The sequence below is a fragment of the Myiozetetes cayanensis genome, unplaced genomic scaffold (genome assembly GCF_022539395.1).
Source record: "Myiozetetes cayanensis isolate MyiCay16 unplaced genomic scaffold, myiCay2020 scf1, whole genome shotgun sequence".
In the NCBI taxonomy this organism is placed as follows: Eukaryota; Metazoa; Chordata; class Aves; order Passeriformes; family Tyrannidae; genus Myiozetetes; species Myiozetetes cayanensis.
Window position 1 is genome coordinate 19,478,717 of NW_026086604.1, and position 18,351 is coordinate 19,497,067.

The 18,351-nt window shown below is 40.1% G+C and overlaps 1 protein-coding gene across 2 annotated transcripts in view; it reads right to left on the reverse strand.

Moving 5' to 3' along the window:
• The window catches only part of GRHL2 (grainyhead like transcription factor 2), a 62,343-nt gene that overhangs the window by 30,204 nt on the left and 13,788 nt on the right, over positions 1–18,351 (reverse strand). The window contains exons 4-8 of one of the 2 annotated variants that reach the window (XM_050327025.1): positions 16,562–16,946; positions 14,026–14,078; positions 10,484–10,637; positions 7,854–7,965; positions 3,113–3,207 (exon numbers count right to left, since the gene is read on the reverse strand). In XM_050327025.1, coding sequence (XP_050182982.1) covers positions 3,113–3,207; positions 7,854–7,965; positions 10,484–10,637; positions 14,026–14,078; positions 16,562–16,946 — 799 coding nt within the window. Of the gene's footprint in view, positions 1–3,112; positions 3,208–7,853; positions 7,966–10,483; positions 10,641–14,025; positions 14,079–16,561; positions 16,947–18,351 lie in introns of both variants that reach the window. The other variant, XM_050327015.1, reaches the window with a different exon arrangement.

The following is an 18,351-nucleotide window of genomic DNA, read 5'->3' on the forward strand; positions in this document are numbered from 1 at the left end:
GTGTATTTATACACAAAATTAAATATGGGAGTGAATCAAAGATGGATTGTACAAAACTGTTCTTCTCTTCCTACCTATGTTCCCTTACAGTACAGTACTTTTGTCTTAAGGAAGCATAAGGTAAAGTTTGACATGGCTACAGTCTTCCCCTTATTTTCCTGTACCCTGCTCTGAACCACAAGCCCCACAGCAACCTCTAGACAAGGGCCCCAACAGAAAAGATGTTGTTCTAGAAAAGGGTAAGGATACACCAGGACAAACTCTGCTCTGCCAGAAGGCAAGGGGACTGCTGTCAACCAGATACAGCAGAATGGTGTTTCTCACTTTGGTGATGTTTCCTTAGTCCACACAAAGCAATAGTGAGATTATTCCACAGCTTGACATGTGCTGTACAAGATTCCCTTTCCATTATCTTTTTCTGCAAGCAGCAGCTGGAAGACAAGCACAGGGAGCTGGAGCCAACAGCTTAGTTCCCATTACAGTTACTGGGGTAATGGAGGGAGGCCTCTGCCTCTGAATTCCTGTTTCTTCCACATAAGACCCACATGAGATGCTGCCTTATCAACCCTTAGCAGACTCACTGTTAGCAGGTAGACTCTGGCTGTCACACCCATGCTCTTATAACCTCATCCTGAAGGGCTTGGAGAAGGAGGGCCTGCTCTGCTTGTGCGTGGGAGGAGAAATCTGGCTTTAAATGAGGAGAAATACAGCTTTAAAATCAGCTGCTTTCCAGGTGGTGAGAAATCTGATGTTCCAGATAGATCTTAGATGCAAGATTTAGTCTCCTAGGAGAGACAGGCATATTTGGATATGTGATTTCTGCTGCTTTTGCTTGATTTTCCAGATCACTCCCCTGTGCACTTCGAACGAGTTCGACTCCATTTTCTTTGTTTCTTCCTGGGACAGTAGAGCACTTCATCACATTCCACCTCAGAGGCCCTGCAAAGAATTGCCCTGCACTACTCTTGTCTGACTCCGAAGAGAAAAGCTGTTGTGCCTCTGAGCGGGTTAAAGTTTTAATCTTGAAATTGTGGTGGAAAAGAGAAAACAACACTGAGCAGAAACAATGGAGCCAGTTGAAAGATCATCATTCAAAAGGCTTAGGAAAAGAGTCTGTAATTATGCCTTGAAATTCTTCATCTCTCTTGGATGAGGTAATTGCTGGAGAAAAAACAGCCTTCAGTGACGTGCCTCAGAGTTCACAGCTTTCCAACATCACAAGGGCATCCTATGGGAATCCCCAGACCCGGTGCAACTGGTTATTGTATCAGACTCTCTTACAGGAGGAATAAGCAAGTGGGAACATGTACACGTGTGGGGAGGGAGATACTTTAGTGCGGGCAAGGTGATAACCTTTCACATACAGCCTGATTCATGCTTCATAGCCCAACACCAAAGCATGTCATGAATCCTCTTACTTTTAACAATACACTTGCAGTTCTCCTAAACTGCATAAGCTCCTAAAAGATCAGATATTTGTTAACTATCTCCCAAAATAAATATGCATAAGCCAATTTGCATGTTAATAACTACTTCCCGCAGAGATGCAAGTGGCTTAAATTTCACTCCTGACAGTTTTTTAGCCCAGCGACAGTAAGAGAGTCTTTATTTTAAAATCTTAGTATGTTTTATTTCCAGTGATCATTGTGAGAGTTGTGTTCTTCATGTTCTGGTAGCCAAAGCAAGAGCAATGTGAATGGCATGAGATTAGAACAAAATGTCCCAAGGTTAACACCTGACATTAGTGGTTATGACTTTCTTATTTCTAGATCAACACGGTGTCTTGCTAAGTCTGGCTTGCAGCTGCAGATGCAAATGTGCAAAAGAGCTGCCAGCCCTGGCAGTGGAAATGGTAGATGCCAGTGGGACAAGACTGCCATGCTCCAGCCCTGGTAATGTTTCTGTAAAGGTCCTTGAGAAAGTCTGTTGTGTTGAAGATCCCAAACCTGTTATTTGCTGTATCTCCCTGCATAAGGATCACACACACACAACAGTCACCTGCTGTGACTGCAGAGCACAACATACAGCTGTAGTTTGAAATGGAATCACATAACAGGGAAATATCTGGGGCGGTGACAACGTAATCATCAGATGAGTAAATATAGCTACATTAGCAACTGGGCCAAGTACAACTCTGTTTACCAAGGCCTGCTATTGAAAGAGCTGGGCGGTTTTCAGAACTATTGTCTTTGCTTTTAAGATGTGCATCAGAGATGAAAATCCCTGTTACTACAAACCTCAGAACCTCCAGTCAGCGAATCAGGACAGTGAGTATTAACACCACTGCCCCATGCTCAAAGCAATCTCTCACAGGACTCACTCACTGATGCAATCTCTCTAATCCTCTGTTGGAAATGCAGTGGGGAATTGTGCATGAAGATGTCTCTGTATCTGAAAGATTCACTGCATTACTTGAACATTGGGCATTTTGTATTCAACGTGAAAATGGTATCAGGAGTTTGCCAAGCTCAACGGTGTTTGCTGTTTATTAACTCTACATCCCCAAGAGTAATGCATTACCCTCACTCATTTTACACAGCCTATTTCCCTTCTTGTTTGCCTTCCGGGGGCCAACTTCTTCTTAGAATTACCGGCAGCTTTTCACTTCTCCCACACTAGTGCAAGCAGCTGAAGCACTCTGACAGCCTTTGTACAACCTTATCTGTAAGAAACTCGTTAAGGTGTTCTTCTGTCCTGGTTTATAGGTCCACTTAGCAGTCACAATCCTGAAAGAAAAACCCCATGCCTGAGGGTACTTGACCATTTAAAAAAATAATTTAAAAAAAGAATTAGTCCTCAAAAATACATTCACTCCCAATTGCAAGGAGAGTCTGTGTAACACTATGAAAAATAATGGCACCAACACAAGGGCAGGTATAATCTAACTTACAGAGTATTGATTATTTGAGATGTTCATAGTGTAGAAAGGAAGTTGATAGTTTAGAGAAAGAAAACATTCACCTTGTGTTGTACACCTGACTTCGCAAGTAAGAAAAAAAACTTCTACTGTTTCTCAGGCTGGACACCTACTAGCAAAAAGGAGAGAAGTGGAACAGTGACTATGGATGGATGGTACTTATATAGGGATACCATCTGCATGGCTTTTCCTCACCTTTGCCTCCTCATTGACATCCCAAGTAAATGACACGGCATTGAATGCAATTTCTTCAATGTTCCCAATGGTATTAAAACTCTCCTTGTAATCAGCTGTAAGAAAAAACAAACAAACAAAAGACCCATGAAAAAAAATTGAAGTTTCACAGTTCATAGTACATCTCTGCTTCTTCATGTCTAACACATCAAAACTGCCTCTTGTATTGTTTATGATTAATTATTAATAACCTTAATTGCAAAGAGGTAATACAATGCAACTTGAGTCTTATGCATAGTATATCACTGGTTGATATTCTTACAAAATATTGTTTGCTCTCAAAAAGAAGTAAGTGTGACTTGAGTGGCAGTGAGTGGGTGCATTCATTAGTTTGGCCAAACCCAGAAAATTTAAAAGGGAGAAGAAAATTCAAAGTTGACCCAACAGCCTCCCAAAACCAGTAAGGGTGTAAAACCACATAAAACAGACCACTCCCAAGTCTTCTTTACTATTGAAAAGAGGAACGAGCCTCCTTTTTCTCCCCCTTTGTGGGTCAGTTTAACAGACTTTCTTCTTTTTGTTGACGGATTAAGAGAAGTGGCAGGTAATATCTGCTTGATTAAAGGAACTTCCAGATTGTTCACGCAAACGCATCAACTCTCTCTGGGACATATACATTTCCTAAGAATCCCCCCAGGGCTGTAACTGGACTCAGTGCCAGAGGGCTGAGATTACACCCTTGATCTAATATTTGCCCAAATCTGTGCCTTAGAAGCATACTGGTTCTTAGCTCTGTAATCAGTTATGGAAAGAGGATGTTTTTGTATTCCGTAAGGCACACAAATGGTTTCAATATTCATTTTCTTTGCTCTTCTAAATTGTTGGTCTCTAAAAAACAATTTCTACATAATAACTGCTATAAAATCATTTATAACAAAACCATTTCTGCATGAAAGATTATTTAACATTTGACACATGCAATCAGTATGCTTTTCTCTCATCTAAAACACAAGAATGCTGATATCTCACTGGGCAAGTCAAACTGTGTCCATGGGACACATAAATGGCTTGGGATACAATAAAATAAATCACTGTTCAAACCCTTAGAAACAGCACAAGATATTTGGTAATGTAGTAAATTAACACAGTATTTGAGAGGGCAGGCAGGCTTTTCATTCCCACCAAGAACTCACATCTCCTTTCTAACTGAAGTCATTGGCTTCACTATCTAAATTCAGTGAGGGAATGCAAATGAGAGGAATTAGAAGGCACATAAGTAGTTTAATATGCATGTGCACACATCCACCCACCTCTAAATTTATGATTCACCAGAAAGTGCCTTGTGCAACTGACTGCTGCATATGGGCGTGCTGTGTAGGTGCACTTTGGAAAGACATGAACAAGATGTCTCGTAAAGACACTTGTTTTCTTCTCCTAAAAGGCTGTCAGAACCTCGCATCCCACCAAACTTTCCTTTCCCCCCCACACATGCCTCTGCTTCCTTAATTGCCATACACAAATCTCATGGAGTGTCTATGTGATATGCTGTTAAAAAGCAGAAGTGTATCCTATTCCTCTCAATTTACAGACAATTAAAGAAGGATCTTCAGTTGATTAAGAAAAAATTTACATCCAAGGATATTTGAAAGCTCTTAGAGTGACTACGATTTTTCCTCTTCTGCTTCTGTGAATTACCAGAAAGTTGCGGTTTTTCAATATGCACGAAAATGGTTGTACAGGAATTATTTCATCTTGTGTTACATAAACTGCATATTAAACAATGGCAAATTTTAGATGTTAAATACTAATCATGCATTACATAACTTTGTAGTAGCTTTTAGTTTTTTTGCATATATATATATATATAGTAGCTGTGCACATAAATAACACAAACTATCCCCAGAAAAAACATAGGTACGTTTCTGGAGCAGCACACAGATTCCACACCCACTCTTCATATTTGAACCTGTTCTGGTATTTTTCACATTATTGTACTGATTCTAAATAATCAATATTCATTGTACCTTAGTATTGAATTACTTATTTCACGTTATTTTAAAAGAAAAAAATAGTGATCAAACGTCACAGCACTGTGAAAAAGACAGCTGGGTTTTTTTTCCCCTCTTTACTCATGCTAAAAAGAGTGAGCATGCCTTTCTCCTTCTTCAGAAAAATCCATTATAGCACACAGCCTAAATTCTAGAAAACGCCTTACCTTCTTGCTTAATAAGCATCAAGCCCTCAGGTTTATTCCTCAAGCACTAAGGAATTGCTTACATGTAAGTACAAGCTTATGCTATTAATATCAACGCATCTACAGACCTGGTACTGCATCTAATCCTTTCAACCATCGTTTCTCGCAGGAGGTGCACCAGCCAGTACACAAAACAAATTAAAGCCATGACTGACCCCTGGGTGTCAGGAGTGAAGCAGCAAGTCATTATTTCCTCTGATCGCCAAAATATAACTGCAGGCCAGAAGGCAGACAGACAGACCTGTGCCACTGTGGAAAGCAGCCCCTATTTGAGGGCTGAACAGCTGGAGCCCAGAACTAGAGCATCCCAAACTCATTTGATCTTCTGCCTGCTAAAGACCACATCATGCTCTAGATTAAAAGTGCATTCATAAACAATTAAAAAGAATTCACAGATGTCAAACACGCTACAAACATCAAGTTAAAATAATATTAAAGACTATAAACATCTATGGAACAGGTGATACAGATTTATAGACACGTAATTCTCTCTGTTAACTACACAGGCCCTGGACACTAACTCAGTATTCCTTTACAGGACTCCTGCAAGGTCCTGAATTTTTATGTAAAGGGAACTCTTCATAGCGTTATTCAATATAATTTTGCATGGAAGGAACCTCTAGAGGTTATCTGGTTCAAGGAGGACACCAGCTTCAAATTTGGATTAAGTTTCTCATTTAGATCATTTGATGGGAAAACTGAGAGATTTGGCTAAATACAGCTTGATACTTGTATGGGAAATGTAGTTGGGAACTATTCTGGCCTAATAAACCAAATAGCCATGATGTAAGTGCCAAAGAAAATGAAATGTACTTTAGAAATACCTTACTTGATAAGGGCTACAGCCATATTTCAGTTGTTCTCAAGAAAACACTACTGAGCAACACTTGGGTCTTTCTTCTGAAAACTCTGAGGTGAACCATGCTCTTACAGCTCTTACATCTGACAAGGAGTGCTATATCAGTAAGTCTTACTACACTGGGCTGTGCTTGTGTTTGCAGTCCAAATAAAGAATATGCACCAAAGAGCCTCAAAAGTCAGCACAGACCTATTTCATCTCAAACCAATGGAAAATTAAAAGACATTTGCTTTAACACAGGTAAACACACAATTCATGTGCAGCACTTGTTTTGCAGAGCACTATTTTACAGATTATGCATTATAAACTGACTCACTGGGGAAAGGGACTGAAATGTGCCAGGATACCACAAGTGCAATGGAGTTGGAGGTGTTGGCAAGGCTGTGGAACAAGCTCATGAGCACATACTTTCAAAGGTATGAGCATTTAGTACTGCAAGCTTGTAGTGACTAATACAAAAAACCAGGCAGCCTTCAGAAATAGCTGTGACAGGGCACACTTGTTCTTTTAACTGTCACAAAAGGAGTCATTTGGTCTGGGGTGGCGATTTTACTGCCTGAACTATCCCAAAGGGCAAGAAAAGAAAAAAGGAAAAAAACCCAAAGAAGTTGTGGAAACAGTTCAGCCAGAATAATGACGATAAGAGGCAGAGAGGAGATTCGGGAGGAGCTGCTTTGACAAAGCACACTTGACCTTAAGTGGAGCTCGATTGAGGCTGCAGCATTTCAAAGGCTAAAGGCATTGTGCGAGTAGAACCACTTAGGGACTGATTCCCTGATCACCCAGTTCAATTGCTCCTGAAGTCTTGCGGTGTTCTCTACCAGTAACCCTGCTTTGTTTTCGTCCCCCCTCTCTGCCTCCTCTCATTCCTGCCATTCAATGGTTTGGTTCCCTCAGGCGGTCAAAACAAGATAGACTTTGTCTGCTTTGGTCTTGCCGACTCCTTTGACTGGAATCCTGCAGATGGCTGCATGTGTAAACTGCACGTGGGAGGGGAGAAGCGCTTGATGTCTAGACACTGCCACTGATTCAAACTTCAGGCTCCTTGGCAGCAGGTACGTGTTCTTCCTCTGCTAAAATCTCCCAAGCATGTGGATAGGGCAGTTGTGGCTGAGACAGGCTTGTAAATACCTTAGATGGGATGAACGGTAAACAGATCTCTCAGGATAGCACACCGGCGCTCATTTCTCCCTCACTGCTGACACCAACAAGACTCAAAGTCTGGGGGTGTAGGAGTCTTGCGTCCCTGTTTCCACTCACCACGATGATGGCATCCTTGCTCTCAGGCTGCACTTCCACATCAATTAGCTAACACAACTGTTACTGGCTGCTATTGTTCCTGGATCAAAGACTGGATCAGCCTTTGAAAAACTAAAGGAAACAAACATTCCTCCACTCCTGAGGAGGTGCAGACCCCGACTTCCCAGCTGCAGAAGGTGGACCACTAAATATGCATGCCAAGGGGCAGCTCTTCTGTGTAACTACTGAGAACCATTCCTTCTGCATGGTCCCTGTCCTGCTCCAGAGACCCTGTTGCCCAGTCCTAGCAGGGATGAGTCATTGCTAAAAACTTCACTATTGTGCAAGGTAACAGAGCTTTCCACATCTGAAATCTTTCCTGAAACATCTGGAGATCCTCTTACACTCACCAATGTCGAGGACCCTCTGTTTAGCTGTGTGCTGCCGGGAATGCCAGTACTTCCAGTATTTCAGCTGTTCATCTCTGTTTTTATCCTCACTGAAAACGACCATGACCACGCTCTATGAAAAAAAAAAAACAAAACAAAACACCAGAAACCACATTAGTTAAAATAATTAGTAGTCAGAATCACAAAAATTACAATCTCCTATATGTTTCTAATGCTGATCCAGTCACCACCCTCTCCTCATACTTTGGTTATAGAAGATTGCTGGGTTTTAATCCAGTCCAATATTGCAATGCACCTAAAGACTCCAGGAAGAAGAAATGTAGTTGGAAAATAATGCAAGGCCCGGGATTATGTTCTTGATAGTCCCAATAAAACTTAATCATATTCTTAGAGTTAAGAAGCCTAAGTTCCCTTTACTAAAATGTGGTCATTTCAAAGTGAGAGGATCCCCAATTCCAATTCTGATCCAGTCAAAGTGATGGAGTTCAGATTCTTTGTCACTCTGGAATATAACATTACACTGAAAGGGATGTGTTGCTATGGAGCTTCACCTCACTGGCTAAAGGTGGGACATTTTCAGTTTTACCATACACAGTCAAAATACCCTTCTTGGGAGCAGGACTCTTGCATATGTATATTTAATGACAAACTCAATGTAAGTATTTACTGAGTATTGCTGAGGTTTTCACTTAGAGTTCTAAATTCCCTTTGTTAAACTGTGTGATTCAAAGCAAACAGATTGAAACTTCATGCAAAATTTTATACAAGCAATAAAGTTTTTTTTAAAAAGCCCTGCTGTAGACAAGCAAAACAAAAAAACCCACAAAACAGTGAATAATCCTATCAAGTAAAACTGAAGTGGAAATAAAGCACAGAGAACAAAAAAAATCACTTTTAAATATCGTCCTTTGTTCCTGTTGTTCCTTTAACCCCAAGACACTAAGGTCAAAAAAAACCATCATCAAGATGTTTCACAAGCTGAGGAGCTGGATCACGATTGATTCATGATCTGTGTCCCTCCACACAGTCACCACTGTAACCCTTCACGTGCTCTGTGACCTTCTGCATAAAAGCTGGACCATCACCACATCTTCCATGTCCAGCCTCTGCACAGGCACAAGGCAATATATGCCATGGACAAGCCCTGAGTTATGCCTGTGCATACTGGCTGGTCATCAGGTATGTGCTGGTTGGCCAGCTGATGCACTAACCAGATCTGACCATGCCAACCAGCTTTACCACCAAGGACAGAATTAACCTTTTTCCTCTATAAAACACTTACATGGAACTTGTAGAGGTTTAATACCTTCAAAACCTCTTGCACCTCTGTCAGGTTTGGATGGAATTGGCAATAAATTCAAGAGTCGCCTGAGTAGGGCCCTGGCAAACAGAACATGATCGTGAAAGTTGCATGTGGTTTCACAATCTTCTGTAAACTACATCCTCCAAAAGGATGTGGTCTCATCTCTCCTTTACAACTTCAACTCTTCTACTGCCACAGCTTCAAAACTCATGTGGCTGTGCAGTGAACCAGGCCTGTAAGGACTGGTTTTCAGTCAGACCAGTGAGCTCCTGTCTCCTGTTTCAGCTCTGCAAGTGCTGGAGCTGGAACCACAAAGGGGGAAGGAACAGGTGGCAGGGAAAGAGATTTTGCAGCAACAGAGAAATCTTACATTAGCTTTAGCCAACAGTGTAACACTACAGCCTCATGTCCTCAGGAAACTAGGCTGGAAATTACCTGCTAATTCAGGTTTCCAAATCATTGCCTCTGTTTAGGACGAGTCTCTCTAAACTTTATGTATGATAGAAACATATAGGTTGTTGTCTGCTTCACTGCTCACATTGATTTTCATCAGTTCCTTTGACTAAAGTCACAACATTTTTACAGTACTTTATTTATTTGGATGGAAACACTTTTGCAGCCTCATACATATGCAGCCCTGCCAGCTCCAGGGTAACATTTACAGGGCAGCAACTCTGAAGCTCATTGTTCATTCCAAGGTTACTGGGTTAGGATTTGCTAACTCAAAAACATTACCAAGGAAATCAGGAGGCCCATTCCCCAAAGTATATGTTCCTGAATACACAAGCTCCAGTCCTACCCCATGGAATTTGAGATGCAAATTATTCATTTTGTCGTACTTATGGATGAATATCAAGTGAAAGCTCATACTTATACAATGTAAATGATTTAAAATTTATGTCAGAAAGGATGGAGTCAACTCTTCATATTTTATCTGAAATACACTGGAAAGCAGCTGATGAAGTGCGCGAGTGAGTGAAGATGGACTACAAAGTAGATGTAGCAGTTCTTGGATTTCTTTACTTTAATCATGGCATGATAAGTTCACCAGTGTCAAGTGCAGTCTCTGTGTAACCATCATTCTGCCAAACCACAGACTGAGGCAGATATGTTATAACGAACTCATAAGATCACACTGAAAATACTGGACCCCAAAATATTTGTTGCCACCATCAATATGGTGCTCTTCCACCCTTACATTGAGCATGAGAATAAGCTTGCTCTGTCTTCTCTCACAAGAAAAAAAAAATATACGAAAAGCCAACCACCCACAACTACATCTATCTACACAGTTCCATTCCCATCTAGGAAAGAAATGGGACTATACCCTGACTTTGCTGATGGGATGCCGGAAACATTTGTTGTCACCCGTCTCACTCAGGGTGATGGCGTAGAACTGTCCTTTGTTCAAGTAGGTCATGGGCCCCTCCCCTTGCTTTTGACGCAGAGACTTGGTAGCTTCTAGCGTATATTGAAAAGTGCTGCTGAAAAGACAAGGAGAGAAACATCAACAAAATCTGTATCACTTTCTCCTTTTCTCTTTATCCCCATTTATTATGTACTTCATGCATTGCATAAGGTGTAAGAAGCTAATAATAAAATTCCAGGAAAAGGTCACGTGGCCATTTAAAAGTGCAATTTTTTTTTTTTTTAAAGTTCATCAGATCTGGCAACAAAGTGTAAAACTATCTGAACTGTAAGTCTCTTGGATCAAAGACTACATCTTTACTTTCTCTGAAAGAAGCATTATGAAGTACAAGACCACTACTCCACAAGGAGAGTGTTAAATACCAGGAGGGAATTCAGTATGATTAGCAGGAAATCTCCAACTCCACAGACATTTGAACTTACTTCTGTCACAGAAACAGAAATAAATAAATAATTATTTTTTAAAAAACCCTAGCAGAATAAAACTTGTTGCAAAAGATGGACTCGGAGAATGAAAAGTCCAACTGCTACTTTCAGCACAGTGCAGGGAAGGAATTCAAGGAAAAAGGACAGTAAGTTTATTTGTTTAAAGACAACATGCAAATCAAGGTTTTTACAAGCTTTCTTTTCAAAATTAGTCAGACCTAACAAAGTGCGCACATTTAGTTGTATCCTAGCTTATCCTAGTTAAGTAACCTCCTTTAGAAAAAGAAAAAACAAAAACAGGGAAAAAGTTTGCTCTTGTGCTGAAATTTCAGATCTTAAAAAAGACTCTCCTTCACAGAAGAACTTTCCACATTTAAAGCAGTTCTCAAATCATCAAAAGCAAAAGGTCCATTAACTAGTGAACTCTTAGTTGGAAACAGTTTTCACTGAGCCTCTTCCAGTTGACTCCTCCAGTCACAGTCGTGAACAATAATCCAATAAAGATGATGCCTGCAGCTTCTCACATTTTCTTAAATGAAAATAATGCTCACCATGCAGAAAAAAAATAATCTTTTCAATCTGCACAGGAACCTTAATGCAAGGAGTCACAGGATGTCCTCACAAACTGGAGATGTGGGAGAAGTATTGTCACAAAGGTCCTAATTCAGCAAAGTAATTAAGCAGTGTCAGAGCAGAATAAAAAGGAGGAATATATTGGTCCAAAACAAGTGTATCCTTAACTTTCTAGCAAATAATTCCAGATCATCATAGCACTGCCATAGCAATACAGAAATAAAGGGAAAATAAAAATATTTTTAACTACCCAATGGAAAGAAACCACTAAAATGTATGAATAATAATTATATTTAAACCCCCACTTGAAGAGAAGGTAGAAAACCCCAACAGATCCACTGCCTTTCCATCCAAAGGAAGAAGTTTCAGACAGTTCAGTATCAATTATTTAGTAGCAATCATTTAATCAAACGAAGACAATTTCTAAGTGTTTCTTAGCTTACAAATTGAAATCCAGTCATTTTTCTAGTTGCTTTAAATCAAAGCAAAACTAAGGTAAAAAGCAAACACTCATCTATACCTATCCAACTCACTGATGGCAGAACAGTCACTTCCCAATAATGCAGTTGCTGCCAACATGAAGGCTCTCACATGTGGTGGGAAGGCGGCACAAGGGGCCCTGTGGTCCCCTCCCCTGCCATCCACTGTGGGAGTGCTGCCATGGTCCCTGTCCTGTGTGTAAGGGGAACAAGCACTGTTGACACTGGCAAGCAGTGTGGTCCTGTCTGAATGGACTGGAAGAGCACCACCCCTGGTATTGCAAACCCAGCATCCATCCTACTCATCGTATGGATTGACCACCCATTGGTGATAGGGGTAGTGCCTTGATTTAGTGTCACAGGAAGGCACTGCAGGTTGTGTGCTGCAAGATTGCTTCAGGACACATATCGAGGCACGCTGAGTGCCCTGGGAGATGCCCCTAAAAACCTCCCACCAGACAGAAGGCCTAACAATGATGTGTGCTGGGAAGGGCTTAGGATGATCCAAAGTCAGACACACAGTAGCTTAACAGAGCTGCCTACAGTCTGCCACGGTCTGGTTTTCTGCTCCCTGTCATTCTGGATGTTTCAGAAAGATGTCAAAATTGTAAATCCCAGACACATTGCACTTGGCCAATTTTGCACTCTCTGTGTGGTAGCACTTGCAAATTTACTTCTTGGTCCCAGCTGGCAATCAAAGTCTGCCCTATAGCAGGAGGATTACTCTCACCCTTAAAATTTATTGCAGTCACTCAAATTATTATAATATTATTCTGAACCTCAACATGAGTCTTAACTAAACCCCTGTGTAGTCAGTAAGGGATCTTCTCTCAGGTTTCCAATTACTTTCATATTCACCACTTCTTTTTTCAGTCTGAAATTTTAATTTCTAAGCACCTACCACTCCCAGGAACGACACAGTTTATATTTCTTAATGCCCATTCAGAGGTTTTGTTCTAACGTGGACCTGGGCATGAAAGGCCTAGTGTATGTGAATTGTTAACAATACCAATGCTTCACGATTCAATTTTACAAATATTCCACGCAGTAAGTGAGCAGTCTGCTAAATACCTGTTGCATATGTTCTGCCTATATAATGACTCAGTTCTGAGCTCACTGCAGTTAATGATGGTTTTAATCCTCTTCAGAATAAAGATCAGGCTACAAGGAACCTTCACCACAGATGGAGTCATATGCCTAATCCAGGAAAAATATGTAGGCATGTTCCTGTTTCTAAAGTGAGAGTAATCACTCAGATATAAACAGAACCATTCACAAACAAGAAATAAAGCATCAGCTTAAAAACTTCAGTGATTACAGTCTTTATCAGTTAAAGAGACTCTGCAGTGTTTGCCCATGCTACGCATACATTTTTCTGTGCTGAGGGAGAACACTATTCTTTTCCAGCTTCAATTTTTGAAGCTGTTTAAAAATCTTTTGGGAATTCTTAAGGTTTTTTATATGATTTGTAATAGATACTTTGTTTATATTGTTTTATAGGTAAACATCAAGTACCACAACAATGAGTGTAAAAAGACAGAAAACCTACTAGGAGTAACCAGAAAAAAAACAGAAGGGAAAAGTAAAGATGGGAATTACATAGGATTGGTGGAGCCAGTTCAACCATCCTGGACATCTGTCTTCTGCATCCTGAAAGGCAGGAAAGATTTCATGACCTGGCTGTCAAGGCCAGTTTTAATCTCACATATCTCAGTGGGGCTTCAGAGGAGTTACTAATTTAAAACAATGCTAAGGGAAAGGTAATAGATGAAGATATAAACTGGCCAAATCTGAAAGCTAAAATAAGCAAGAGAATAAGGGAAGAGTGATGTCTGGCAGCATTAAGGAGCCCTGCAGGTACCTCAGGGTGAAGAAAGGGAGAGTGGGAAGTGGACAGAGACAGCCTGTCCTCAACACATGCCTGTGTGATGCCAATCAACACATTTCAAAGCTTATGCCCTACCTTGTTTGTTCATAAATATATTCTTCAGCCCCCACTGACACACTCCGATACTTCTGAAAAATAAAACCAATTAAATATAGTTTCATGCAATCAAAATGCAAATACCAAGAAAAGTATAATTATGGTTTTTTAAAGAAAACTCAGAAGACACCATCAGCCATTTAAAGCCTAAAACATCTACAAAGTTGAGTGAATATAAATATGCTAGTCACATTTTATATAAAGGTTAGAGGTTGACATTGTCAAAAACATGCAATTTACTTACCTAACCTCAAAAAAATTTCTTTATGCTATAAAGGACTAATAAATTAATCACAGCTAACTAAGAATATGAAAGATATGAAAATGGTATATTTATATAATTGCTAAAATTGTATCTGAAGAACACAGCAAGTGATTGACCGAAGTGTCCCCTACCACAGGGAAACCTCAGCACTCCTTCAGTACAACAGAACTAAGTCACTCCATAAGTGCTTTGAAACAATTTCTAAATATGTATTCATAATGTGTTTTAAAACAGTAAGAATTAGAGCAATTCCAAACTCAGTCATTCTCAGCAGCACTCAGGAAGTACTTTCCAAGCACTTAGGAAAACTAGTAAGACAAGCATACTCTACTTCTAAACACTAATTTAGCCCAGGTTTCTTTTGGTATGTTTTCATATTTTATGGTTTCCCCACACCTGCTTCATGCAGATGTCCCTACAGAAACAGTGTGTGGCTGGAGAAGCAGTCAGAGCACGCATCGCAGGGATCAAGCACATCCCGGGATTTAGGTAGTTGAGAAACAACAAAGGGACAGGCTCAGTGTGGAGCGAGGCTGCAGCAGGGTGGGAAAGCTGTTTCTGCTCCCTGGCCACACACATGTGAACATTTGGGGCTAGAAGGCCCAGAGATACACACCTCACCTAACAGCTACGATGGGGACCCAGTTAAAGTCAGTTGTTCAATCTCCTTTTTACAGTTAAAAGGGGAGGTGAAGATGGAGAGGAGTGAGTGCACCTGGCAAACCATTCCAATCACTTTTGGCAAGTGGATTTGAACTGATTCTTTCTCCACAGACTGCACAGAAAGTCTAGACAACAAGTACTGTATCCTGCTATGAACCAGTAACTTTGAAAAACATGTAACAAAATATTACCTTTGTAGCAAAATTAACGTAACACAGAGTTCGGGATACAAAGCCAACATACATGTAAATCCCTTTTTACTGTCAAATTAAACAAGTTTGCATGTTTGACATGCATCTGCTCTCTGCACAGCGCAGATGGGCTGTTTGGGAACCTCTCAGCAAGATGTCCCAGAACAAATCAGGGTAAAGGAATCACTCTGCTACAGCACCCCAGGGAAAGCCATGAGTACGGCACCACTGGGCTTGAATGAAGAGCCGCTTACCAGTAACAACAACACTGAAAAAATTTGATTTGGTAATGCAGAGCAGTGTCTCTAATTCAAGGTTTGATCCTACTGATTTTACAATGGCAAGCTAGATTTCTTCATTAATTATTCACTTAGTTAACCTACACGTGTTCTATATCTGAAAATTGATTTCATCTCCAGACACCCTCATCTATTGCTTGTGAAGACCACGTACTTTTCTATAATACACATACACAAACATGCAGTAAATTTCTCATATACTCAGAGCAGCTCAGCCTTAACATAGCTTGCCTTGCACTTTTTTTACATTTACAATTTTGTAGAGTTGGGAGGAGACAAACCCTAGGGGAGTTTTACCACCTAATATCTCTAATTATTTGCAGAGGTACTGTCAGCTTTAAATAGTCTTTACTCTTCTACATTTCCAGCTCATTTGCATTATTTTGCAGCAGGCAAAAGCAGCCTGCTAAATACCATATTAAAGCTGACTGTAAAATTACTTTGACTCAGCATAACTGTAAAATAGTTTAAGGGAATTCATTGTCTCTCTTCTCCTCCTCATTCCTGCACATATACAAGAAGTTTTTCCTTGCCTGTTATATTCTCCACTCCTGTCTACTCATCCAATGCTACTACTTTTTCTCACTTGCCAATGTTGCAGAATAGAGCTTAGTGCAACAGATAGTTTCCGAACAAATTACTTGGGTTTATCCAGCAGCAGAGGCTCATTTGCACTTTCAAAAGAACATCTAGAATTTCCTCGTCACAAAGTGGCTATTTCTTCCTGTTACAATAGGTCTGAAGGCAGCTCTTGTTAAGGGTAAAATACATCTTCTTTCAGAATGGCAACTATCCTCTACTTGACAAAATATCCCGAAAGACAACAGATCAATATTTATTATTCTCAGAATTTCCAATAAACATCTTTAAAATTGTCTTCTGAAGCACCTCATGATGCTCCTCTCTAATCAGACCACAGACTGGCAGGAACACAGCAAGGAGCAGAAATGAATTTGTTGAAACAAGCAACACTGTTCTTCTAATGGTTCTTGTGGAGAGTTCAAATCTCCTTATCTTGTTTACAAGCTCAAATATCCGTATCTTGTTTACAGCTTTTTATTGAGTTCTTAGATGGTAATTTGAGGTGAAAAACTTACTTCTGTTCCTCCATCTTTGAAGGTGTCGCTGTAGGTACTGTCAGGAGTACTGCGCTGGTCATCTTTGAGATAATTTGTGTGGGGAGCAATGTTGGACACTTCATAGTGTTCAAAGATAACCCCTCGGTGCTCCTCATTTTCTCCTCTTGCATAGTGTGTTTGTGGGGTTATAAAAACAGGGGTAAATTCCTCTGCTTTAACCACAGTCACTCCGGTCCCCGTGATGGGCGTTGAGCTTCCAGACACATTTGTGTTGTATTCCCTTTTGGATGACTCCAAAGGATCTTGGTTCAAGGAAAGGTTAACTGGCACCGTCTTCAGGACTTGCACACGGTTCTCTCCCCCACTTAAATTATTCTGAGCTTCCGTGGTATTAAGACAATTTCTGTGAGACAAAATCAAAAAATGTTATGAACTGTCCTGACAGAGTAAATCATCTCCTCAAGTAGCTTAATGTTCTTAGATATCAGAAAAGGACGTCTTTCAATTCTGATAAGCCACTTGCATAAGAAGTAATACATTAACAAATACTAGGCAAAAGGAACTGTGAGGCAAGCAGAGAGGTCCAGAGCTCTTTACAGCTAGGGAAAGATAAAACATTTGGTTCACCCTACAGTCACTAAGGCTTGTTACAATAAATTCTGTGTATCCGGGCTTGCTCTTGCCTTGGCTTACAATTTGAATGCAAAATCAATCCAGCAGTGCAACAGCCTTTAGACACAAAATAAGAATAAAGAGTAAGGCAAGGTATGGATTACTCACAGCAGGTAATCTGCACACAAAATAGGCAGAATATCAACAGCAAAATTCACACACTGATGCATTCTCTTTCAGGCTGTTGACAGGCCACTACTGTTTGTGTAACTCTCGTATCACTGCTCTTCTGAAATAGCAAGCCCAGGAATCCCATTGTAGCAGAGTAGATCAGTAACTACAGTGGCTGCAAGGTAACCTCCAGCAGCATTCCCACAACTAACCACAACTGCTGTTGAAAGCAGTTCATTTCTGATAGTTGATGCACTGACATAACATTATTAACTTGTAAAACTTTTAGTAGGTGTAACACTGCTGTTTTCAAACCAGGAGAAATGGTCTGATACTGCAGTTCCTCTCTCTTGGCTTTCCACTGAAGGCCAGTTTTGTCAATCACACTCAATTTAGGAATTTCTCTGGTGTTAGCAGAAGAAAAACTCTCCCTCAAAAAACACTTCATATTCTATTTTTAAACAGTAAATTTATAGTACTATCTTTTTAAACTTTCATCTTATGCAGCTAGTGGAGACCATCTAAGGCTGTCACAAATTAGCTACATTGAAATAAACCTTGTGTAGCTTCTCTCCATCATTAATTTTACATGAAGATACCTTCCTGTATGTAAAAACTTAGTTCTTTCTACATAAATATACACTCTTTCTTGTCCACAAGTCTTAATAAGGCAGGAAGCAGTTTCCTCTGACTCAAGTCACTTTTAGCCTACAGAGAAAAGCTGAAACCTGAGAGGAGTGATAAAAACATTCTAAGTGGATGATTTTAAAAGAGTTACCTTATTTTCTCGGTAGACCCTAAGTTATGTTAAAGAAAGCTTTATAAATCAGGTTACTCAGACCAAACTACTCATTTTTTGCCCTAAAAGAAGAAAACAAAGTAAAGTGGCCAATAGCCAACTGTCAATATAATCTGATTTTACTAATCTCAGGAGTAGCAAAACAACAAAACCAAACACAAACAAATAATGAAACTCTCTGCTACTTTGAAAACTGCATGTTGGATAATACTACCCAATTTTACAA